This window comes from Coregonus lavaretus, assembly GCF_964263955.1.
Source record: "Coregonus lavaretus genome assembly, contig: HAP1_SCAFFOLD_2724, whole genome shotgun sequence".
Lineage (NCBI taxonomy): Eukaryota > Metazoa > Chordata > Actinopteri > Salmoniformes > Salmonidae > Coregonus > Coregonus lavaretus.
Genome location: NW_028157883.1, coordinates 24,673 through 50,906, shown reverse-complemented (window position 1 = coordinate 50,906; position 26,234 = coordinate 24,673). Strand labels below are relative to the sequence as shown.

The following is a 26,234-nucleotide window of genomic DNA, read 5'->3' as shown; positions in this document are numbered from 1 at the left end:
CTGTTGTCCAACATTTGTTGGAATAATGTTTTTTTCCCACATATAGTTTTTAAGGTCTCTACTCAGTATGAAATGTAATTTTCCTAGGTAAAGTAAATAGGCCAGGGATGGGCAACTGACAGCACACGGCCGGTCCCCTTTTGAAAGCCCTTGGTTCAATTTCCCCCAAAAAATACAGCAACAAAAAACATCATTGTTTTAAGAACTCAGTGGGGGTCTCAATTTACTGCTGCAAATTAGAATTGTAGAATACAAAAGGTGCTATTTCGAAATGTGGTTGTGCATCAGCAATTTTTCTAATGTTATTACAGTCACTGATAGTCATTCAATTAGCGCACCATGTCAGCTAACATTTTTTAGATTGCTAAATTAGTTTAGAGGCCAGCTGACCCAATTTGGGATGATGGTTGAATTACAAGCTTGATCCCACATTGATTTTGTTAGTCTGTCTCACTCAGATATCATATTAAAAACTGCAAAAAACTGCCCCCACCCCCATCAAAGTTGCCCATCCCTGAAATAGGTCTACACAGCATGACAGAATAAACATATTTTTCAAGAGAAAATATTTGATCATAAACAGCGTAAGCTATGAATTGGATTTTCAAACAAAGTTGTTTTATATTTAGAATGTGGCCACAGCACATGACACAGAGTCACTACACATCCCAGAATGCAGTCGATGGAGAGGGAAAAGATATGAGGATGATCTACAATTCCCACGGGTTTTTCGAATAGATCCATGTATGTCAGCAATGGTTAGGAAGCGCACAGAGACACTATGAGGAAGGGGATTGAGTTGATCAAACCGGCGTGGTATTAGCTCTATGGAAAGTATTATTATCAACAATAATGTCCCACATTAAAGCTCCTATCGCTGATACGGAGAGGCGTAGGCGGAGGTCCACGGCTGAAAGTTCAGGTAATAACAAATCGTAAACTTTCCTTCTATCAATCCCCGCGGGTTGTTTACCACGCAGCATTCGTGCGTTTGCAACATTGTAACAAATGTAGTATCGTACATAGACACAGCCCTTTAGATACACTTCGACATTTGTTTTGTAATTTTCCTAGAAGGTTCAACGACAGTTTGAAAAGCCTATATTTGTGCCTTGTCAGTTAGTGTTCAGTAGTTACCTTTGATAATAATCACCTGTGTTGTGTATGGGTAGGCTGCTTTCCTTAGATTCCCACATAATTGAATTTGTGCGGAGGAGCCCCTAAATAATTTTAAACACTTAATGTAGAATTAACTGTAAGTCGCTCTGGATAAGAGCGTCTGCTAAATGACTAAAATGTAAATGTAAATGTAGGATAACCAGGCCTCACAAACCTGTTTACTATTAGGTATGAAAAACGCACATTTCCTGTGATGTCCATCTGAAAACTGCTTGTTAATTTACTCAGACCCAATATTTATTTCAGTTCACAGATATTGGAACCAGATTCTGAAAATAGTTTATGGACTCTTATTACCAGAGACATTGTAAATTATACTGGACTATAACTTAAGCCAGGGTTTCCCAAACTCTGTCCTGGGGCCTACCTGGGTGCATGTTATTTTTTTTTGGGGGGGGGGCAGGACCGAGTTTGGGAGACCCTGAAAGCTACAGTAGTGGTAAAATTACGACAACATGAGGAGGAAAGCTCCATTTTAAGACAACATGTCAACATGAGGAGGAACGCTTTCGCTAAATTTTGATTTAATTGAAAAGATGATCAATCTGCTTTCCCTCAGATTATGAGAACTGTGAGTCCATTGATTGACTGGCCCCTCTCATAATTGAAGTTGCATGAAGACGATGTCACATGTCGGTAAAGAATCCCTTCCCTTTGTTCGGTTAGGAGTCTTGAGACTTCTTGGGACAGTGATGCTCATCTTAAATCCTGTGGAGATGTGTAAACCTAGGGAATGTCAGGTCAGGAGAGTGCATGCTTGATTTACAAGTAATTGTTGCTCTCGTGATTTTCCATGTGTGACCATTTCAAATTCTCTGAATTGAACTTAGAAAATACTGCTTGTCCTTTTTAAAAGACATGAAGTTGTAAGATTATCTTGCTCACCTCTCAAAGTGGTAAACCTCATTGGCTGACAACACAGAGGCATTAAAGAGGCAACATTTCCGTGCATCATCATAGTGTTTGGTAGGTCCACTGACTTTTGATATCCATAGAATGTCATCGGTCACACCAATCTAAGATTTGGGTGTCACTGCATGTGACTGTCCGGAGCATTCCGTTAGTCACACACTGACTCGACGGGTTTAGCGCATTGGTCCACACAGGTTTCACATGACCTGACCAACTGGGACCCAGAGTTGTTCCTGATGAGGAGAAACTCCTGGCCCTAGTTATGCCATATGGATTCGGTTTGTCTAGCAATGTTGAGTTTAGTTCTCTGGGGGATACCTACCCAGAGAACGAATGCACTTTATGCAAGTTTACCTGCATCTTCTTTTTGTTACCCTACACAAGTTGTATGTTGATGGATAAATGAAGAAACACTTCAATAGTATAATAATGGAGACATTGAAGGGTAAGTTATCAGTGTTTGTTTCTCCTCAGATACCCAATGGGACCATGACCCCCGGGTCTACCGCCGTACATCCCAGTGTGACAGACTGTGTGTGGACATTGGCAGCCATGTGGCCGAGGCCACCTCCCCAGACGTCTCCCACCAATACACCCCCAAATTGCTCTCTGCAAACAAAGGTGAGGCTACAGCCTGTCCTGGCAGCACATACTGTCACAACCAACACTGACTGTTTGCAAAAGTACCCATGATGCTCTGTACAACCGATAGCATTGGTGTAATTCAGTTTTCTGGGTTGGCTAAGCTCTACACTCTTAGGAGAAACAAGATTCATGAAAATCATTTTTAAATGTCCGTTTGTTTGTGATACTTCATGGAAGACCTCTCATCCATATTTTAGTTTATTATTTGTTTCCTGATCTTGTCCGTACCATTTCATCAATTTGTTTGGCACCTTGGTGTCTATTCCCTCAGGAAGCACCACTCCTTTTCACTATGGGGAAGAGGTCTGGCAGGATGGCTCGAGCTTGAAGACCACCATCCGAGCGGAAAATGAAGTAGAGGCAAACAAACTGGCCAACAACTACAGGGTGGGTGGAGTGTTGGACACAACCGAGAGAAGAAAAAAAAAGCCTGTTTTGTCTTCCATGTAAAACAGTTGTAATTTGAATGATTTACAAAAGATCCCTTCCACTTGGAATTGATGACGTGTGTGATGGTATCTGGTTGTGTGTGTGCACATGTTCAGTTTGGCTTCAGAAAGTGGAAGAGTCACGTGACTGAGAGGCCCATCGAGGACAGGTCGGACATTGTGAGGGAGCTCTACTCAGAGCTGAACTTTGTCAGACCCCAAGGTTAGTGTCTGTCCTCCTGCTCCTAATTCACTTCCCCCCTGCAGAACCACTAATATGATGGTCATTAGAAAAAGGTCAGGGTCGTGTTCAGTAGCCACCAAATGGAAGAAAGTATCTCCCCGTTTCGGGGGCAGCTATCTGAATGTCCAATAAGAGACGTTGGTTTTTGTGCCCTAATGAACATGACCATGGCTTGATGTGAATCATTTTGGAAATGTTTGGAGAAAAAATACTCAAGATTGTAGCGTTCTATAGCTATAGAGTGGACACTATGTTGTTGAATAGAAGACACTATTTATGTCATTCATCTTTTTTTTACATCTCCCCTTTTGATTTCAGGTTCTTTGATCACTTGTGGAAACATAGCGTACTTGATTTTATTTGGATGGTGGATCTCTTTAGCCTACCTCTTGGCCTGTCCTTTAATGTTTCTGACCATCATTGGAGTTCCTTATGGTATGAATCCTTTCATTTAATTTTAAATAAAATCTGGATTACTTTACATCGGGATGACGTGAGTCCGAATTTCGACTCTAACATTTGAAGGTTTTGAATCTTCTTTCAGGGAAGCTGTGTTGGAAGTTATCATGCTACTTTCTGTGGCCATTTGGGAAGTCCATACTAAAGGTAAGAGTTATGGCAGTGATTGATTATGCTATTGTCTTTGCTCAATCTCCATTGATTATTGCCTATTCAGGGTGACGTTTAGATGGTGGAACCAGCCTGATTTGCTGTGTTCATCATTCTCCTTGCTCCTCATACACCATTACAACAACTAGGTCCAAAAACTCAACAATAAATAACTAAAGACTTGAACACCCAGGTATATTCATGGTCTTGTTATAAGTGTGTGCAATTGTCACCTCCAATACTCACACTCTCTGGGCCCCATTTTAACGGTGCTGTAGTCGAACTGATGCTCCTGATACTATTGCTTAGTGCTGGATTGTATTAATAAGGTTTAGTAATGCATTATTAAGGCTTTTATTTATGTTAGGTCTACGCAGACAATACAGATGTTGTTTTTACTTCCATCTGTCTCCCTTGGTCTTTCACAAATTCTCTCCTTCACTCCCTCCCTCCCTCCCTCCCGCTCTCTCCTTCACTCCCTCCCTCCCGCTCTCTCCTTCACGCCCTCCATCCTGCTCTCTCCTTCACTCCCTCCATCCCGCTCTCTCCTTCACTCCCTCCATCCTGCTCTCTCCTTCACTCCTTCCCTCTATCCCGCTCTCTCCTTCACTCCCTCATCCCGCTCTCTCCTTCTTTCACCTGGATGTTTAGCCCATCAGCCTGGTCAGGCGATGCTGTGTGAAGTTCCCTCACTGCGAGGCCATCCCAGAGGAAGCTGACTCAAAGGAGGTGAAGGAGTCCACGCCCCTGCTCATGCCCCCTTCTGTCCCCATCGAGGTCCCCCCACAACGGACGCGTTACTGGGTGAGGCTTGTCCCCTTGCCTATCGCCTGACCAGTGTGACTGACCCCTGTGTGGGCTAATATTTTCTCAAGTAATATTTATGTCTAAAGTTATGTCCTTATAAGCATATGTTTTCCTTATGTGGATTGCGATGGCATGTGTTTGGTTTGGTTTGATGACTGGTTAGTCTGAACAATCTCTAAACTCAATTTGAGAGCCCGATTGGCTGCTCTGTTTTCAAGATTTTGCCAAGACCTTTTCATAACCAGTACTTGTCACGTCTCTTTCCCCGCTGTGTTTGCATGTGCGTCTGTGCCTGCTTGCTTGCCTGCCTGGTCTCCTATGCTGTGCCCTGCTGGGTGCAGTGTCGTGTCAGTACCTACGTGTGGCTGTTGCTAGGCTACCCTCTCCTGGGGCTGATCCACGGCCTGGCCTGCTTCCTCTCCTGGATCCTGGTCTTCACCATCCCCGTGGCCAAGATGAATGCCCGCACCCTGGCCGTCATACTCCTCATGCCTCCCGAGGACGTCCACATCTGCCGGCTGAAAAAGGTGGAAGCGCTCATCAAGGTCTTCCCTTTCCATGTAGTGTTGACATTATCACAGCCTCGGAACTAGTTACCACTTTAATCCAATCCATTAACTTGGCCCTGTGGATTTCAAATCATGCCAGAAGGTTATTAGAGGAATCCTTTTCCTAGATTTGAAAATGTGTAATTTGACGATTGCTTTGCTATGTGTTTCTGTCTCTTTTGCAGCCCCAAGGGTGTGAGAGCCAAGTGCTTCTCTGTTGCTACCACGCCTTCAACTGGTATTACTACAAATACACCATGGACGGAATCAATGTCTTTGCTGTCAGTATCCTTTAACAGACCATTATGGTTGTGATTGCTCTATCACCTGACTGGTGGTGGCGTTCCAGGTCGTTTTTTTTTTGCAGTCACACGGCTCAGATGATCAGATCTGGAGAAGGGTTTCATGTCCTAGGAACCACATTAATTTGCTACAGAGATATTCTGAGCTGGGCAGCCTGACTACAAAAAAGATGACCTGGAACGCCAACAAGGAGCTAACGGAATGTCCTGCCAGTTGCACGTTTTACCCTGTCCAGCAGGAGTCAGCATTTCTGCTCAGTGGCTCTTTTACAGTGCTTCACCAGTTTGTAGGTTCTGTAGGAGAATCACACGAAGTCAAACTGCTTGAGAAAAGCAAACAATCAGTAGGTTTGAAGGGATCAGTTTAAGCAAGGCGTGGTGCACAATTGTTAATTTTATTCACACAATGAGTAGCTATTTATAGATCCGTGCTTCTGCAATGTAGTTGATATCCAACACAGCGTTGTAGACTTTCCACACCAATTGAACCACTGGTGATCCTTAAAGCAGTGTGCCTACCCAGACCTGCTGCCCCTGGTCATCACGACCCTGGTGGTCGGCTATGTGGACACAGAGAACCAGTTTGTCAGCTCGGAGGCCAAGTTCACCACTGCCGTCAGCTCCATCATCCCACTGTCCTATTACATTGGCATGGGCATCGCCAGGTAATCCCCCAGGCTGCTCTGCCAACATGGAAACAATATCAGAACCACAATAAGAGGCTAGCTTGGAGACAAATTATTCTCATTGTTTTGAACAGATGTTAAGTCCACATATGGCGGTTAAGCCACACGTAGAGTTTAAATGATTTACATTTTTGTCCTGTTGTGTTATGGTAGTTAACCAAAAGTGACAGTGGTTGATGAGTCTGAATGTTTGTGGGGATATAATGATGTGCTTGTGCTCCGACAAGGCCCTCTGAATAGAATCACTCCGGAGGCTGGTTTATAGTTATGTCGAACTGAATTCGGTGGTGGTAAACTTCAGTATTAGTAGTTAAAATGGTGCATCTCGCTGCAGTATCTCAGCTCAGAGTAACATGCTGTCTGTCTCTCTGCAGTATCTCAGCTCAGAGTAACACGCTGTCTGTCTCTGCAGTATTTCAGCTCAGAGTAACTTTGCGGTGGGAGCGGTGGTAAACGCTACGTTTGGCTCCATCACAGAGATGACCTTCTACATCACTGCCCTGCTGAGGGGTCACCAGGCCGGCTCCAAGTGCTATGAGGAGATCGTCAAGGCCGCTCTCACTGGAACCCTGCTGGGCTGTATTCTCTTTATCCCAGTGAGTGGCAACTAGACACACGCACACACACACACACACACACAGGCATCTCACTGACATACACAGAAACATTACTCTCCAAGACTGACACACAAACACCAGTGTTAATTTCCTCAACAAAAATTGTGACTAAAATATTAGTCAAACACCAACTTTTCAGTGGCAGTTGACAAGACTATAACTGACTAAATAGACCCAGAAAACTAGAACTAAAGGAAAATGTTCTGTTCTGCAGTGGTAAGGAAGTGCCACACCCGGCATATACAGCCTAGCCTACATCAGCTGGTGAGCTGCGGGGGAGCAAGCGATGTGTGTGGCCAGACAGGCTTCGCTCCGGCTCTGCCTCCGATTATACACATCGCTAAGGAGACTCCCTTGCTTCCCCGTAGCTAACCAGTCACCACCAGCCTTCTAGTTAGATACCCTTTGCCTGGTTAAGAAACACAAGATGCTTCACAAAATAAATAGAAATAGCAGCTTTAAGTTGAATAGTAGAACAACAGTCTAGCTATGTTTTTCCTCTCTCCCTTGAGTATAGAAACGTTTTTGAATTTGAAGACTCACTCAACCCTTGCACTTCCCCCACTGCATTTCACAGCCCGGTTCTGTAGCCAACATATTAGCCACTTCTCCCTCTTTTCCTGAGAGAAAACGTCTTCAGGCTAGCCCTTACCTTTGAAAAGATATGACCCATACCGACACTCCGTTCTTTTCTTTCTATTGTGCATTGGCAAGACACATTTTTACATTTATAAAGCATATCGCGGGCTGTTCTAAAACTAGGCTACTTACAGACCGGACTGTTAACCATTTGTTTAGGCTACACCTTGTTCAGTCATGTTACTTCATTAGCTAGCTAAAGCCAAGCATCTGGGGCGCGTTCAGCAGGATGCAACGTTCAGATAGAAATATGCTATGTAGAACAAACATGCCTCTCTGACATGTTGAATAAGGAATAACGTCGGCTCTATTCATGGTATTTTTATCTGCAATGTTTTTCAACTGAACGTGGCCATGGTAACATTACCAGTAGCCTATATGCAAACATTTGGTGGCACAAAAAGGAAAATGGATAGCAAGCAATTTATTGACTAAATCCCTCTTGTCACTACACTATATCTGACTGGGTAAATAACTTTATTTTGACTTAATGTGGACCCAGCACTTGGACCAGGACTCGAGCACGGGGAGTCGTATTTCAACCATAGGTGATTCTGACTTTCACTCGGCCTCGAACACAGGGGACTTGGGACTCGATTGGGACTGGAGGTTTAGTGACTTGACTACATCACTGGGTGAAACAGTCATTAGCTCCTGTACTACTTCTGGACATCAATGTGGCTGCAGCGTCTGGAACGTTGAGAACATTGGCAATGACACGACCGAGGGATGGAGGTGGAACCCATACTACTTTGCCAATACTTTGTGGCATCTGGTGATTTTGCTTCTGTGCCTCTCTCTCTCTCTCTGTGCCCCTCTCTCTCTCTCTGTGCCCCTCTCTCTCTCTCTGTGCCCCTCTCTCTCGCTCTGTGCCCCTCTCTCTCGCTCTGTGCCCCTCTCTCTCGCTCTGTGCCCCTCTCTCTCGCTCTGTGCCCCTCTCTCTCGCTCTGTGCCCCTCTCTCTCGCTCTGTGCCTCTCTCTCGCTCTGTGCCTCTCTCTTGCTCTGTGCCACTCTCTCGCTCTGTGCCTCTCTCTCTCTCTCTGTGCCTCTCTCTCGCTCTGTGCCTCTCTCTCTCTCTGTGCCTCTCTCTCTCTCTGTGCCTCTCTCTCGCTCTGTGCCACTCTCTCGCTCTGTGCCTCTCTCTCGCTCTGTGCCACTCTCTCGCTCTGTGTCTCTGTCTGTCTGTTTTGTATGTAATGTGAAATATCTATGTAGGCTGAATTAGGAATTTACATGGCCAGATAATTGTTATATATGTTTGTCATATTTCTGCTGTTGGGAAGAGAATAGGATGTTATGCAGAACAATCTGTTGGTTATGCATCTTTGTGCACATAGAAGTCAGTGATTTCAAATGACAATGTGACTAAGATGTAATTATATTTTAGTCAAAATGACTAGACTAAATCTAAAAGAAGAGTGCCAAAATTAACACTGACACACCCAATGGGCATATATGATTACCAAACTATGTTGACAGTCATTGTCTCCTGTCTACTCAGGGTATCAGCATGATCATCGGGGGCTTTAAACACAGGGAGCAGAGGTTCAACAGCCGCTCTGCAGGGGTCAGCTCAGCTCTGCTCTTCATATCAGTAGGAGGTAAGAGAGTGCACACACACACATAAATATAAACACAGATGCACACACACATACGTAAGCACACACGCACATCTGAACACACACACACACACTCATCTACAAACACGTTCACACACTGTCCTGTCCTGCAGGCGTATTTGCCCCAACCCTGTTCTCCAAGGCCTACGGTAGCCTGGTGTGTGCAGGCTGTACCAGCTCTCCAGCCAACATTAGTGGGCCCTTTACCTGTAACGACTGCCACTATGACATGGTTGGTACCTACATCTCCTACTCGCCTGCTGCATCATCATCTAAAGCATTACATTGACTGTGCTGCTGGGAGCAAATAATACTTAAACTGCACTTGATTGAGCTTACCTGGACCAATGGAACCAAAGACCTAGTGGCCAAAAGGCTTAACCCTAACCCATCCATCTGACACTCCAGACAGGCTTCATTCAAGTATTTCATTGAAAACAAGTATGATTTGAACCCACGTCTGTAGTGTAGTGACTCATGTGGAAGTGTGTTATGATGAGGTCATGAGGGGTGGTTGTGGGTAACCCCAAATGCTTCAGCATGTATTAAACTAAAGCCATACTCTCTTTCTCAACAGAGTGGAAGTAACGAGCCCTTGTATCTCAGACACATTGAGTAAGTACCAATAAAATACCCATTCTGTCCCATGGTTTGTTGGTGTTACCAGCCAGTAGGCCTGCTACAGTGTAGTTACTTGCTGTATGGCTTGTTTTCCAGGCCTCTGGTGTACACCATCTCTGTGTTGCTACCTGCCGCCTACCTGATCGGCCTCATCTTCACACTGAAGACCCACTCCCACATCTACGACATCCAAGTCAGTGACGGGCATGACCACCACCAGGGTCAGCGCCCACCGGGGGGTGCCAACACGGCCGGTGCCAGCGGTGAGCCCCCCCCCCCCCCCCCCCCCCCCCCCCGCAAGCTTATCCCATAAGTTGTAAACTTTTGTGGTGTTGTAGTCATATTGTAGAGAGGAGCTGGAATGTGTGACATACTTCATCATGTTGGTTTCTATTGTGTGTGTGTGTGTGTGTGTGTGTGTAGGCGGTCACGGCACGGTCGTCCACTGGTCCAGGTTGAGGGCTCTGTCTGTACTGATCATGGCCACACTGCTAATGGCCGCCTGTGCCGACCTCACCACGGAGCACATCAAACCCATCCTCGACCACTCCGCCATCTCCCAGGTACGCCCACACCTGAGCCATGTTCATTAGGCCTCAGCATAGCAAAATGTTGTGCAATGGAAAATAAACATTTGCGTTTCTTATTGGATAGGTTCAGGTAGTACCTCCCCGTTTCACTCCATTTTAAACTGCGTCCTTCCCTTTCATTCCCATAACCAGGGGAATATAATGTGATTAGTGTAATTGGGTAGAAAATCACTCTGGAAAGCTCATTATTGAAGGACACTGTAATTTTATAACAACTGAATTTTACACTCATGATGCGACCTGCTGCGACCTGTCAAACAACTTTAAAATGTGTTCTGTCCTGACTGTGTAAAAGGATAGTGCAATGTCTCACTGTCTGTCATTCGGTTCTGCAGTATTTTATCGGCGTGACAGTGTTGGCGATGGTGCCGGAAATTCCCGAGATCTTCAACGGAATACAGTTTGCCCTGCAGAATAACATCAGTCTCAGGTAAGCCACTATCACGCTCTTGATACTGCGTTTTCACTCTACTGATGGATCTTGTCTCGTAATGCAAAACCTAGTCTCTCTAGACAGACCGGTTGCCTCCCACAATGTAGCAATGTTCAAGCATACACTGTACGTAAACCAACGTCAGTTTGGCAGAGAGGAAAGGGCGGAGTTGAGCGCCGGGGAAAATGTCCAGAACCCTGCCGTAGACATGTCTGGTAGGTAGCTAGCTAGATGGAGCTCGCAGAGGATATTTTCAATTAGTGTATTTCTCAAGTGAGTAGTTTGCATGAGCCATGACGTAAGCATTACAAGCTTACAACAACCACTGACTGGCTGTGGCTACAATTAGCCTAGCTATCTGTGTCCGCATTGTGTGTCCACCTCTGTCATGGTTCTTGTGTGTCTGCCTCTGTCATGTTTCCCAGGGGATTGTTTTAAGCCCCACATACCAAAACTCTTAATTTGTTGGGAGAGTTGTCTGAAGAGCACCCTTATCGAATTGGCCAAGAAAATCTGACATGATTCCCAGAACAAGTGCTGTTGCCCCCTGGGTCTGGGATTTCCGAGACTGTGTAACCTGACATTGATTTGTTTGTCTGTACAGCTTGGAGGTGGGAAACTGTATAGCAGTGCAAGTCTGCATGATTCAGATTCCTTTACTCATCTTGTTCAACACTTTCTATGTAAGTCGTTTTAAGTCGATCTACATTGTGATTAATTGCATCAGATGTAATAATTTTCAGTATCTCACTTGTTCTTGTACATAAAGCCTCAGGTTTTGAGAGTAGACTGTAGCGGTCAGAGGTGAAAAGATCCCTCCAAACGTGACTCCATCTCTTTTCCAGGATGTGGGGTTCGTGCTCCTGTTCAGTGACTTGCATCTTTGGGCCAGCATCTTTAGTGTGATTGTGGTCAACTATATTTTCATGGATGGCAAGTCGGACTACTTTCAGGGTAAGTTGTTGTGCTTGGTTCACATTGCTATGGCGCTTGGTTGTAGTAAAGATCCAGATATCACGGATTAGACTGAATTCCAAACCCCTCTGTTTCCTCTGCAGGCACTGCTTTGGTGGTGGTTTACCTCATTCTACTGGCATTGTACTTTTTCGCCCCATCACCCCCCGCCTGTTGAGCTTTTCCGCAAAGAAGAAACTTCAACTCCCAGAGTCCTTTGAGTCACTATTTCCAGTAGCTGCTTTGTTTGTGTTCAAACTATTATTTCATTGCCATGTCGATTTATATTGTCTCTTTGTCTGTCTTTCAGTAGTATTCATAAGTGCTCGCAGTGGAAAAGGTTTGGAATGCTTTGCAGTCCATGTTGTCCCTCCATTTCAATCTGTTTTCTTCCATTTGTGGCTAATGAACATGACCCAGTTCTGGGCATCAAGGGCCCTTTACCTTTGGAATTATTTGCATTATGATTTCTAAATGAACTTACCTTTTATTTTATTTAAACATTGCACATCCTGAGGTGTATGTAAACAATGTAGAAGACTGAAGATATTTTGTAACAAAGAAAATGTATTGTCCCAATGTTTTTTTTCCAGTAGGATTTTGGCAGATTAAAATGCAGATGTTGTTAAAGCAGGGTTTGTAGAGTATGCTAATATCAATGTATAAAGTGGTCACATTTGTGCTTCGCATTAATTGGGGTTTGGGTATTAAGCTCGGTTCATATGGACCAAGAAACCTACACAAGGTGTAACGCTAGGCTCTGTATGGAAAAAGGACAAATTGTCATGGTCATATTCTGGACATTTCTGTTCAGTACCTTCCCATTCTTGTGATTTGCTTTGTTGCAAGGTGTTGCATTGGATATGCTGCAGCCAGGGCTAGTTCAACACAATACAAGGTGTTGCACCTGAGCAGGCAGGTAAACATGAAATCATTCCACACAGCCCTCTTTGGAAAAGAATGATCTGTCATAAGCAACGGCATGCCAATTTCAATGTGCTTGTTGCACATACAGAGGATGTTATGGTGGTTAAATCAAGGTAACTAAATCTGGACTGTTAGGCAAACCAAGATACTTGGTAACGTGTGCACTACAAGGGCAAGGTTGACTGATCTAATCTAAAGGGTTCATTCCATGCCAGTTACATAACACTATGTTGAAGCAAGCAAACCATAGCATGATCCCAGATCTGTTTGTTCTGTCTTGCTTCAACTCGTGACAATCGGCGTTTGCAAGACCGCACAAACAGATCTGGGACCAGGCTAAGCAAACAAAGGTGATACAAAGCTATTTACAGTACATTTTTATTGACTCGTCAACAATCGAAACAAAAAATTCACAAATACAATTATCAATTCAGTGGTCGCCTTAACCATTTGCTGCACAGCAAGGATTAAAGTCCAGGGGAGACAACTTGTTTTCCAACATAAAAGGTGACTGTCATGACATCATGCATACTGGGAGCCTATGTTGTCGTCACGCAGAGGAGAAGAAGAGGGGGAATAGAATGAGGACAGGCACAGATTTAGGCATTTCCTTGATGTGGCGCAGGGAATCATGGGTAGTCATTGACATTTTAAACTATCCCCATGGCAACGATCAATAAATACTATTTTGTCCCACAAGGCAGATTTTAATGGCATTGAATTCAAGGTGCAATAATATTTGGCGTTAAAACACGTCCCCATCTCAGCATATAATCTGAACTGTGTTGATTATTTTACCCTGGCACTCTGCATACATTTATTTTTATTTAACAGCAGAATACTTACTACTTTTTGGATTCGGCCCACAAGTACAACAACATACAAACTGTAATTCATTCATAAATACAGCAGCATAATTCAATATTACTCTGCTCACATTATTGCTGCTTTCTTTAACTATTTGTCCAGTGATCGCTTGACAATGGAGCAGTTGAATGTGTTTGGAAAGGGCAGAGTTAAAAGATTGACCAATGCACTGTCTACCCAAGTGGTGCATATGTTCTCTTCGGTGTGAGGGGAATGATAGAAAAGGAAGAACAATCAGAAACAGAGAGTCATTTCTAAACAGTCAGTATGTTTGGATCAAACTAAACCATTACTCATCACATTTCCTTCTTTCTAGCTTGTGGTACTTCAATATCATTTAAACTTTGGGAAAGGCACTGAATAAATCAGATCAATGTTAGTATTCTACTTAAAATGGACCCCCCAAAAAAAAAAATTCAGCAAAATGTTGGAACAGAAATTAAATATTTTTTAAAAATAAAAACATTTTAAAGTAATTTAAGTAGCACCATATTCACAGTGATCAGATGATGTAGTTTACAAATGGACTACCGCAAGTATACTGAAGAACTAAAGTGACTGATACGGTTCAGAATGAATGGAGACCAGGTGTTTTGACTCTTATGCTTATGTGTTCTACTATGGTGGAGATAAGAAGGGTAGTGCACTATATAGGGAATTGGGTGCCATTTGGGACACACACAGATAACTATATCAGAGATACCTGTATATCAGAGATAACTGTCAGATATACCTGTATATCAGAGATAACTGTCAGAGATACCTGTATATCAGAGATAACTGTATGTATATCTGATAACTATCAGAGTGTTAAATGGGTATTATAAGGAGTGTGCTGTGAGATGAGGTGAAAGGGAAGTGCTCTACTAGAGACCCAACTACAGTAGCATCCGTCTGCTCTTCACACAAATAATCAACAATTAAAATCAGACATTATCCCTTCATAATAAGCCTTGAATAGGGAAAAGTGCTGACAACAACCTGCGTCTGTCTGTCATACCAGTCTGGCATGAGGGTGGTACCAATACTACCTACCCCTTGTAACACAAAACATGCCAACTGTCACCTGACTCCAAGTCTGTCTAACTTTCCTAATTGCACGTAGAGAGAAATCCAGAATAAATAATAATCATGCACCCTTTCCTTTGAAATGACATTCTTATTAAAGTCATGAAGGCCAATATAAAATGAGAAAGTAGTGAGGGGGTTGTCGTGAATCTGTAAATGATTTCTGGGTCTGCAGGCAGGCAGATTGAGAGGCTGGAGGCGTGTGTGTGTGCTGGGGCGGCGACCTTGCTTAACACAAAGGCAAGATGGGGGAATGGGGGCGGGGCATGGGACGGGGCGGGGGCATGAAACATTCCACTTGGATTCCCTTTAAAATCATCAGAAGTCCAAACGCAATGAAAAAAAGAATCCCATTGTTTTTGGTTTTAAGGCGGGGCTACGTAGGCAGAGGGACCATCAACTCCTTAAAGGCGACCCCCTTCAAAATAAATCCTGTGCTCTCCGTCCGACATCTCCTCCCATCCATCCGTCCATCTATCTATCATTCCATCCATCCTCCCTCCTTTATTTCAAGCGCTCGATGAGTTCCTGTGTGAGGCCCAGGTGGAAGAGCTGCATGGTGGGCAACTGAGCCAGCTGGGGGTGGGCCTTGAGCAGCCGCTCCCAGCACAGCTCCAGCAGGCTGGGCACCACCAGCCAGATCTTAAACAGGGAACCAGTCCGCTTGTTCTCGTGGATGTTCACCACGCCGCCGTGGACGTACATGCAGCCAGCCTGACCGGAGAGAAGAATTAGAAAGCTTTATCGCCATGCAACAAATGGTCACACAGAGAGAGTGAGTGAAATATGAGCGGGATATTGAATTGTTGTTATTGATTTAGGATGATCCTGTGTCCTTGTTTTGGCAGTGTAAGAATATACTGACTTATCGTTCCAATGAAGCTAACTGGATTGGACACAGAAATGGGCTTAGGCCAGAGAGATTGAAGGGACTTACAAATGAGTTATGAAATGAGGTACTAGAGAGAGGGAAGGAGACACAGCACCTTATTAGAGGAAAATCATCATGATGATGTGGCAAGTGACACTTTGATTCTTGAAAGTCTAATATCTTGACTGCTGACATGCAAAACATTTTGGGACCGTATCAACAGTGGACTAATAAATTAAAAAAATACCAAAAGATTGTTTTTCAGTGGCGTTTCCCTTTAAGTCTACTATGCTAGATCTTGAAACCAGTGAAATGCAAATAAACTGTGAATGGGACACTATAAACAGCTGGGGTTTCCTCTAGCACAGTGCCCTACTGACCGGGGTCACAGCAGCACAGTGCCCTACTGACCGGGGTCACAGCAGCACAGTGCCCTACTGACCGGGGTCACAGCAGCACAGTGCCCTACTGACCGGGGTCACAGCAGCACAGTGCCCTACTGACCGGGGTCACAGCAGCACAGTGCCCTACTGACCGGGGTCACAGCAGCACAGTGCCCTACTGACCGGGGTCACAGCAGCACAGTGCCCTACTGACCGGGGTCACAGCAGCACAGTGCCCTACTGACCGGGGTCACAGCAGCACAGTGCCCTACTGACCGGGGTCACAGCAGCACAGTGCCCTACTGACCGGGGTCACAGCAGCACAGTGCCCTACTGACCGGGGTCACAGCAGCACAGTGCCCTACTGACCGGGGTCACAGCAGCACAGTGCCCTACTGACCGGGGTCACGGCAGCACAGTGGAAATAGGCTGGCTCAGGCATCACTGCTGGGAGCTTGGTCCACTGGAACGTCTGCAGGTTGATCTTCCACAGATCAGCCACTATGACTTCCCCGTTGTAACCTCCACATAGAAACACATCTGAGAGAAAACATTATGGGTTAGACCGAGACCAGTTAGAATGTATTGATGGGACGACTGAAATCACCTCTTTATTGAAAGAAACTGTTGAATGTGAGGCGGAGACAGACAGAAGCAGACATATGAAAGTAAGCAATGGCTTTGATCAAACCACCACCGCTAGGGGGATATGTGGTCAGGGCAGCAATACCACTACACCTCCTGGACAAATGATGATTTTTGATTCTACTGCTATTGAATAAACATGTTAAAAAATAGATTTATCTCACCGTTCCGTATCTGCACACAGCTGTGACATCTCCTGGGAGCAGGGTACCCTGTCAAAACCCAAAGCAATTGGATGAGTAGAAATATGGGAAATAATACCCATAGACAGCACATTAGTTTTCAATTAAAACATCAAACACAAACCTATTTTATCGTGAGGCTTGGTTGAGATCTCTTCCCAGGAATTTGTCTCCAGGTTGTACGCATGTATCTGGTAAAAAAATTAAATAATAATAAATGAGTTCACCACAAACAAAAAATAACCCAGAACCCACCCACAGAACCCACCCACAGAACCCACCCACAGAACCCACCCACACTCAGTGACAGAAGCTGCTGCTTCCTCCATCCATATGGCTTTACTGTACTAAAGATAGCCTGAAAACCATCAAGTGACCAAATTCCCCAGATTAGCTGTCTGTTTGCCTAGTCAGACTCACTACCATCACAGGTTTACGATCAGTCTTCCGATCGTCCTTGAAGTTATCACAGATCTGAATTGGATGGATTGGTGAAAGTGACATGGTGGTAACCTATCCAATTACTTATAAATCTGTGCTCACCTCAATGAAACAAGGAAGGAAGGAAGGACACATTTCCACAGTATTGGAACAGGGCCACTAACTACCACAGGTTTATGTTGATGACAGGTTGGTGTGCTACCTTGTCCAGCGGGTAGGAGGTCCAGGAGGTTCCTCCTCCCAGGATGTATATCCTCTGACGGTCATGTGCTATTTCATGCCTGTACCTGTGACACAAACAGACATGACTCATCACTTATGAGGCCCTCTGCTCCTCTAGGAGCTGAAAGGAAAAGGTCAGGTCATCACTCATGCTACCCAGTGACATTCCTGGGGTGTATTCACTAGACACAAAACAGAAGAAATTGGACCGAAACATGGAGGGACTACCTGAACTGGTCCATAGATCTTCCCTAATGTGGAATGACAATGACATGATCCGGTGGGTCCGATTAAGGCGTGACGCTCACCGTTCCTCAGGCAGGTCGTCTGGTGGGTTGTTGGGTTTGAGGTGGATCCACTCTCTGGTGGTCAGGTCCAGTCTGTGCAGATCTGTGCTGTATATGTAGCCCGTCGTTCCCCCAAACACATATAGGAAGCTGTTAATGATGGCCATCGCCTTGGGGACAGAGAAACAAAACCAAATCAAACTACAAATGGAAATCAACAACAATAAATATATTTATTTACAAGGATTCCCTATCTCCTATTTTTGCTACATAATATGTTCCCTGGGAACCTTTAATGCCTCTACCTATCCTTGTGGACATTTGGCTACCATGAATTCTAGCTACGTCAATCAGATTTTTATTCAAATTTTACAAATGCATTTGTCACAAAGCGCTTTTTAACCTAATTTTCATACCTCCAGCTCAATACCAGTGTCTACATGCAAAAACGGCGTAGAAAAAAAGATGAAGTTCAATCCTATGACATCATCAAAAGGTAAAACATTTTAAAAACAGTGATTTTCAAACACTATGAGATTTGCGGTGACGTGGGGAGCAAGAAACGGCTACTTAAAACCTACATAAACATGATTGATTGGATTGGTTCCTACATGTGACTGGCTCCGTCTCCTAGCTTAACTTAAAGAACATATTCTGGGCGTTCTGCCAGATGGTCCTAAGGAGGGTGTCATGACAGCCCCCCCTCATATCTTTACCAAGCACAGGCAGGAACCAAGGATTGTTTAACGACACCAAAGGCAAGATGTACATTTTCAAGGCTCTTTCTTCACACAATAACATTTCCTTCACAACCCCTTTACTTTTTCCACATTTTGTTTCGTTACAGCCTTATTCTAAAATGGATTAAATAAAACAATTGAAAAAAAACAGAAATTCCTTATTTACATAAGTATTCAGACCCTTTGCTATGAGACTCGTAATTGAGCTCAGGTGCATCATGTTTCCATTGATCATCCTTGAGATGTTTATACAACTTGATTGGAGTCCACCTGTGGTAAATTCAATTGATTGGACATGATTTGGAAAGGCACACATCTGTCTATATAAGGTCCCGCAGTTGACAGTGTATGTCAGAGCAAAAACCAAGCCATGAGGTCGAAGGAATTGTCCGTAGAGCTCTGAGACAGGATTGTGTCGAGGCACAGATCTGGGGAAGGGTACCAAAACATTTCTGCAGCATTGAAGGTCCCCAAGAACACAGTGGCCTCCATCATTCTTAAATGGAAGAAGTTTGGAAGCACCAAGACTCTTCCTAGAGCTGGCCCGCCAGGCCAAACTGAGCAATCGGGGGAGAAGGGCCTTGGTCAGGGAGATGACCAAGAACCCGATGGTCACACTGACAGAGCTCTAGAGTTCCTCTGTGGAGATGGGAGAACCTTCGAGAAGGACAACCCTCTCTGCAGCCCTCCACCAAGTAGGCCTTCATGGTAGAGTGGCCAGACAGAAGCCACTCATCAGTAAAAGGCACCTAAAGACTCTCAGACCATTATTAACAAGATTCTCTGGTCTGATGAAAACAAGATTGAACTCTTTGGCCTGAATGCCAAATGTCACGTCTGGAGGAAACCTGGCACCATCCCTATGGTGAAGCATGGTGGTGGCAGGGACTGGGAGACTAGTCAGGATTGAGGGAAAGATGAACGGAGCAAAGTACATAGAGATCCTTGATGAAAACCTGCTCCAGAACGCTCAGGACTCAGACTGGGGTGAAGGTTCACCTTCCAATAGGACAACAACCCTAAGCACACAGCCAAGACAACGCAGGAGTGGCTTCGGGACAAGTCTCTGAATGTCCTTGAGTGGCCCAGCCAGAGCCCGGACTTGAACCCGATCTAACATCTCTGGAGAGACCTGAAAATAGCTGTGCAGCGACGCTCCCCATCCAACCTGACAGAGCTTGAGAGGATCTGCAGAGAAGAATGGGATAAACTCCCCAAATACATTTACATTTTAGTCATTTAGCAGATGCTCTTATCCGGAGCGACTTACAGTTAGTGCATACATTCTTTTTTTCTTTTTTCATACTGGCCCCCAGTGGGAATCGAACCCACGCAGGGAGTAGGGCAGCAGGTAGCTTAGTGGGTAAGAGCGTTGTGCCAGTAACCGAAAGGTCGCTGGTTCTAATCCCCGAGCCGACTAGGTGAAAAATCTGTCGATGTGCCCTTGAGCAAGGCACTTAACCCTAATTGCTCCTGTAAGTCGCTCTGGATAAGAGCGTCTGCTAAATGACCAAAAATAAAATAAATAAATAAATAAAATGTAGCTCTACCAATTGAGCTACATCCCTGCCGGCCCTTCCCTCCCCTATCCTGGACGACGGTGGGCCAATTGTGTGCCGCCACCTTGGTCTCCCAGTCGCGGCCGGCTACGACAGAGCCTGGATTCGAACCAGGATCTCTAGTGGACCACTGCACTACTCGGGAGGTACAGGTGTGCCAAGCTTGTAGCTTCATACCCAAGAAGACTCAAGGCTATAATCGCTACCAAAGGTGCTTCAACAAAGTATTGAGTAAAGGGTCTGAATACTTATGCACATTTGATATTTCTAAAAACCAATTTTTTCTTTGTCATTATGGGGTATTGTGTGTAGATTGACGAGGGGGAAAAAACATTGAATAATTTAGAATAAGGCTGTAACATAACAATAATAATAATAATAATAATAATATGCCATTTAGCAGACAATAATAATAATAATAATAATATGCCATTGATGAGGGGGAAAAAACATTGAATAATTTAGAATAAGGCTGTAACATAACAATAATAATAATAATTTGGATAAAAGCGACTTACAGTCATGCGTGCATACATTTTTGTGTATGGGTGGTCCCGGGGATCGAACCCACTACCTTGGCGTTACAAGCGCCGTGCTCTACCAGCTGAGCTACAGAGGACCACCTATGGTTACGAATCTACTCATGGGTTGAGTAGCCCAGTAAGGTCCATGGATCACTTCTCTACAGTACTTGTAGTGTAATGTATGGTGGGGGAGCCCCAGGTAAGAAAATGTGGAAAAAGTCAAGGGGTCTGAATACTTTCCGAAGGCACTGTATGTAGCCACTGGTATGGTACTGGAGATGATGAAAAGTGGCGGAGTGCCCTTTAACAGGATACGGCGTGTAGGCCTAAACCCCAGAAGAGTCCAGAGCAAGCCAAGGAGGCAGTGGCAGACAGAACCAGTAGAGAAGATGACCAGATATGAGCCAGTGATGCGGGATTTGATTGGTCTACCTGTCCGTAGATTCGGTTGGGCTTCTTCCCTCGGCAGTTGAGCAGCGACCACCGCTTGTACTTGACATTGCAGACGTGCACGTCATTCCCGTTGTTTTCCCCAAAGGGAATGCCGGTGCCACCGAACACCAGCAGATTGTTCCCATGTAAAACAGCTGAGGGACACATGGGACACAATCCTGAGGGTTTAAGCTGGGTCGTGTTCATTAGGGCACACAGTAGCAAAACATTTTGCAACGGAAAACAAAAACAAGTGTTTCTTATTGGACACATTTTTGGACTTATTTTACAAGCATTTCGCTACAACATCTGCTAAATATGTGTATGCGGCCAATAAAATTTGATTTGAAGTACAGCTAGTACCTCCCATTGTCATGCCTACCAGACACTATGCCCAGCTGTCTGAAAGCAGGTGGGACTGTCCATGTGGAGGCTTTTCACCAAATCACTAAACCTGATAATCCATTCTCTTCTGAGGTCATAATATCAGGGGATGACGAGGTAAAACCGAGAAATCATCCACAGCCCAATTATTTATCAAAACAGTCCATTTGATGTTTGTGTAGAAATGCGCTTTCGTGATTTAATACATCAATGAGTTAGAGAAATCATATTTTACTAACTAAAACGCGTCACTAGTGACTGGGTTCTAAATCAGTTTGACACCCACCAGCATCTCATTGGCAGCGCTCTTTCATTCAAGCGTTCTTTCATACAATCACACATTTCCCCTCTTGATAAGAAGTGACCATACTGCATTAATTAAGACAAGTTGTTATTGTTGGATTACATAAATTGGAAATTAAAAAGTAACTAACTAAAGCAACATGAGTTTTCCATTCATAAATGTCCAGGGTAAATTCCTACAATAGATTGCCCTGGTATTTTAGTTGTACTGAATGACTGTCAAATAGTTCAATCTGCACTTAGTATGCTCAATGAGCTTAATTTATACCCAAGATAATATCCATTTACATTTTTGTAATTTAGAAGACGCTCTTATCCAGAGCGACTTACAGAAGAGAGTATATACATATTTCGTACTGGTCCCCTGTGGGAATCAAACCCACAACCCTGGAGTTGCAAGCATCATGTTCTACAAACTGAGCCACACGGGACTCCTGAAGATAATACCCTTCGGTACCTGAAGATAATACCCTTCGGTACCCCTGAAGTTAATACCCTTCGGTACCTGAAGATAATACCCTTCGGTACCTGAAGATAATACCCTTCGGTACCTGAAGTTAATACCCTTCGGTACCTGAAGATAATACCCTTCGGTACCTGAAGTTAATACCCTTCGGTACCTGAAGTTAATACCCTTCGGTACCTGAAGATAATACATCAAGGGACACCCATAGGCTAATAGATCATTTTCACTGTAGTGTCCCTTTAAATTCCATACCTGAAAAAAACAATCCTACTGGCTCCCTTACCTGACATGGAGGCCAGTTCGGTGGGCATGTAGCCCTCTGTGCGGATCTGCTGCCAGGTGCCCGTGGCAAAGTGGTACCTCCACAGCTCCCTGAACAGTGGGTAGTCTTCGTTCTCCTGGCCACCCGACTCATCGTAGTCCGGGTTGTACCCCCCGAACACGTACAGGTTGGTGTTGTCTGCCACGCAGCGATGCCCGCTCCGAGCTGGGGGCATATGGAGACCTGTGGGGTGGTACAGAGTGGCAGAGGTATTAGGAGGAGGATGAGAGTAAGGGACAAGCTGGCAAGAGATGGTAAGCTACAACTACAGGAACCCCACACAGCCTAGTTGGCCATCCTTCATCAGTCCTGTGGGTTCACATCATGCTGCCATGATAATAAAAGTTGATTAAAAAAAAAAAACAGTCCTAACTAAATGATGTAAACAGGACAGTTTGACTAGTTGATAGAGTTGCAAGATTCCAGTAACCTTACCAAAAAATATTAGTTGGAAGACTACCGGAATCAGAATGGAATAAGCAGGAAATCTGGAGTTCTCAAACCAGGATTTATGGAATTTTGCAACCGTACTAGTTGAGGACTACCCTATGCTGTCTGAGCAAGGTCCTTCCAAGTTGCCATCTGGGATTCTGGAGGTTTCCACTGAAAACAAACGACTCAGACTTAGGAACACAACTTTCAAAAGGTCACACCGATGGGGCGCTCTTTTCCACAGTGACTGTCCACCAAGAGAGATCACAAGAGCCCTCCCACCTCCACCTTTCAGCTGCATGACTTTCCTCTCCACAGTCCATCTGCAGAGCTGTAAAAACCCAGAGCTCACCGCCAATAGCCTAATTCCTAGGCTGGGCATTTGGTCCACAACCCGCAACATTGCAGCTGATACCAGTGTGTTCCCGAAAATCTAATTCTAGCCCTACAGAAAAAATCTAATTTGGTTGCATCAATTAAGTAGCCAGCCACATAAGGGTTAAGTCTAGTAGTCAGTTATTTGACTGGCGCTTAGGGAACACACTGATACTGACAGTCAGAGAGAATCAACAAGATGGGTGGGTGCTGGAAGGTGACAAAAACACACTAACATAAGTGTGTCATTGGGCGAGTTTGTTTTGCATGGCCCGGTAACCTGGGTGGGTGGAGATTTCACTTAATGACCAATTGAATGGTCTAACATGGAAGGACCAATGGAATGGTCCGCCCATCCAGGGCACTCGGCCATGCAAAACTAACTCACCCAATGACACACATACACACACACCCAACCTAGAAGCCCCACTCATTTTTTTAGGGCCTGTCACCACAATCAGAGCCGTCAGTCGGTCAGCAACACACACACGCCAACCACTTGTTTCTTAAACAGAGCAAGGGGTGATTACCATGATGATAATCTTGTGATTAGATGCAGATCCTAGGTTAGGCTAACAGAACCCAAGGACATTGTTTACAAGGTAGTCATTTTTCAGAGACAGTGGGGTTGCAGTGAAAACTACAAAGCACAAGCCATCCAAAACATTTATCCTATGTCCAACAGCATAGCGAGATTCCGTGCAAAGCAGAATAACCAGTTTCTGCAGCATACTGTGTACAAGAGAAACAAAACGTTCATTCCATGTTGATAATAGGCCATTGGGCCACCACAAGCCGCCAGAACAGCCTCAATGCACCTGGGCATAGATTCTACAAGTGTCTGGAACTCTATTGGAGGGATGCGACACCATTCTTCCACAAGAAATTCCATAATTTGGTGTTTTGTTGATGGTGGTGGAAAATGCCATCTCAAGCACTGCTCCAGAAAGTGTTCAATTGGGTTGAGATCTGACAGACACACACACACACACACACACACACACACACACACACACACACACACACACACACACTTTAAACCCCCTATGCTCCTTTGAGACCCCTCTTTCAAAGTTACAGAGATCTCTTCTTCTAGCAATGCATGTTAGCCAAAATAATGGGCATTTTTATACCTGACCCTAAGCATGATGGGATGTTAATTCCTTAATTAACTCAGGAACCACACCTGTGTGGAATCACCTGCCTTCAATATACTCTATATCCCTCATTTACTCAAGTGTTTGGTTTATTTTGGCAGTTAACTGTCCATTCACACCATACCATATGTGAACCACTGATACTCTCAGCGCCAGGCTTGAGACCAAGATAAAGCTTTACCACGCCAAAACGACACTCAACTAACAAGCTAAAAGACGAGATAAGACATGGGTTGAGCACAGGTCATTCTTCATCTTCACTCTCAATGTAGGGCAGCGCTAACCATACCCACTCTACTAGAAACCAAAAATGCTATACTTGGGGTGAAGTATAGGACCTAGACTACCTTTGGTTAAGGGAAAGGGGATACCTAGTCAGTCACACAACTGAATGCATTCAACCCATACGTCTTCCACATGTAACCCAACCCATCTATTCTAGGTTTGAGAAAATTCCACCCTTCAATGCCACTTTCACATAGCATGAACCAAGTGGTGATGTCCTTGTATATTGCAATATAAAATGGACCAGGCCTGTGTTTTGTCCACCAGTAGACAGTGCCAAGCTCAAGAGGCCGGCTCGCACCCAAGTTCTGCTACCAAATCCCACTGTCACTGTCCATTGGCCCAGTTCCTGTCACACTGTTGTTATCCCAGGCCATAAACATCCCCATGCATGCTGTTCTCCCAGGCCCTAAACATCCCAATTCATTCTGTTCTCCTTAAACTTTTTGAGCTGGTCTGACAGCCTGGCTTTATATTGCCCAGGCACTCATGTCCTCTCTGTTGCTAGGTGGCTTTTTTCAGTGTCACCCAATGTCCACTCAGAGAAAATCATACATAAGCTTATCTGGAGATAAGATCTATAAGTGTCTCTGTACAGTACAGTAGCACATTCCACCAGCCGCTGAAAACCAGCCTAGGATTACTTCTGTCCAGTGATCATGTAGGGCCATGGGTTACAGAGAAGATTGTATGTACAAAGGCATGCATGTAGCCTATCCTCTTTCTACAGTATGCATTATCTTTAGCACATGCCCTTCGCTCGCTCACTCGCTCGCACACACTCTACATAATTTGATAAGAAACAAGGCATTGCCTAGATATTCCACAGCAGCTAAATAGTAGGCCACGCACAACTAGACCTATAGAGAGCAATAGTAATGGCATATTTTTGTAGGCACTAACTCCGCCATGGCTCATTGGCCAAAGCCTATGGGGATTTTTTGTTGTTGTTGTTGATAAACACTGAAAATAAGGTCTGTGGTAAACACAGGCTTAGGAGATCTTATACGTATTGTTCTATGAGATAATCTTCATCAGCTAACTCACCTAGCTAGGTAGCTAGTTAGTGGTTCAGACAGAGGCTAACTAGTTAGCCGCTATTTTTACATTTGGTTAAGCATCTTGCCTTTCAATGTCATTACCACAAAATCCCCGTTTATCTCTGCAATCAAGATTACCAAACTATGTCAATCATATTCATTGAATTTGTTTCATTACAGTAACGTTACCAGCGGACAGGTCTCTAATAATATGGCTACGCTAGCTAGCTGGATATGCTACAGTATGTTGTTTTTGACTGACCTGCTACTCTGAGTGGAGGCCTCACTGTCAGTTGCTCGAATTTATTCAGTTGTTCCGAACTGCGATCGCCTTCTGCGGCCGACATCGTTTCCCAGATCCAAGACGATCAACAAAATGTCACTCAAAATTGAGACAAAATGCTTTAAGGTGCTGATAATACATTACAAATCATAAAACATTACATTATTCCCAAGGAAAGCCACAAATGCACACCGGGTCATGTATC

General features: G+C 44.5%; 2 protein-coding genes across 2 annotated transcripts; one reads left to right on the top strand and one right to left on the bottom strand.

The window, feature by feature from the left end:
• The first annotated feature begins 764 nt into the window (after positions 1-764).
• On the top strand, positions 765-12,493 carry LOC311124676 (uncharacterized protein). Its single transcript, XM_084198781.1, has 20 exons — positions 765-922; positions 2,566-2,712; positions 3,008-3,123; positions 3,282-3,387; positions 3,727-3,843; positions 3,953-4,014; positions 4,669-4,821; positions 5,166-5,351; positions 5,558-5,657; positions 6,198-6,339; positions 6,773-6,956; positions 9,119-9,218; positions 9,350-9,468; positions 9,814-9,851; positions 9,954-10,120; positions 10,281-10,420; positions 10,783-10,877; positions 11,485-11,563; positions 11,726-11,834; positions 11,939-12,493. The coding sequence occupies exons 1-20, from the start codon at positions 853-855 to the stop codon at positions 12,010-12,012; spliced, it is 2,304 nt and encodes a 767-aa protein (XP_084054907.1). The 5' UTR covers positions 765-852; the 3' UTR covers positions 12,013-12,493.
• A 630-nt stretch (positions 12,494-13,123) lies between these two features.
• On the bottom strand, positions 13,124-26,232 carry LOC311124678 (kelch domain-containing protein 10-like). The gene is made up of 9 exons (XM_084198783.1): positions 26,009-26,232; positions 22,419-22,640; positions 20,983-21,137; positions 17,749-17,897; positions 17,421-17,505; positions 16,902-16,968; positions 16,760-16,807; positions 16,351-16,490; positions 13,124-15,410 (listed from the first exon to the last, which is right to left on the bottom strand). Exons 1-9 carry the CDS (start codon positions 26,091-26,093, stop codon positions 15,201-15,203), a joined length of 1,161 nt encoding a protein of 386 aa, XP_084054909.1. The 5' UTR covers positions 26,094-26,232; the 3' UTR covers positions 13,124-15,200.
• Positions 26,233-26,234: the final 2 nt, after the last annotated feature.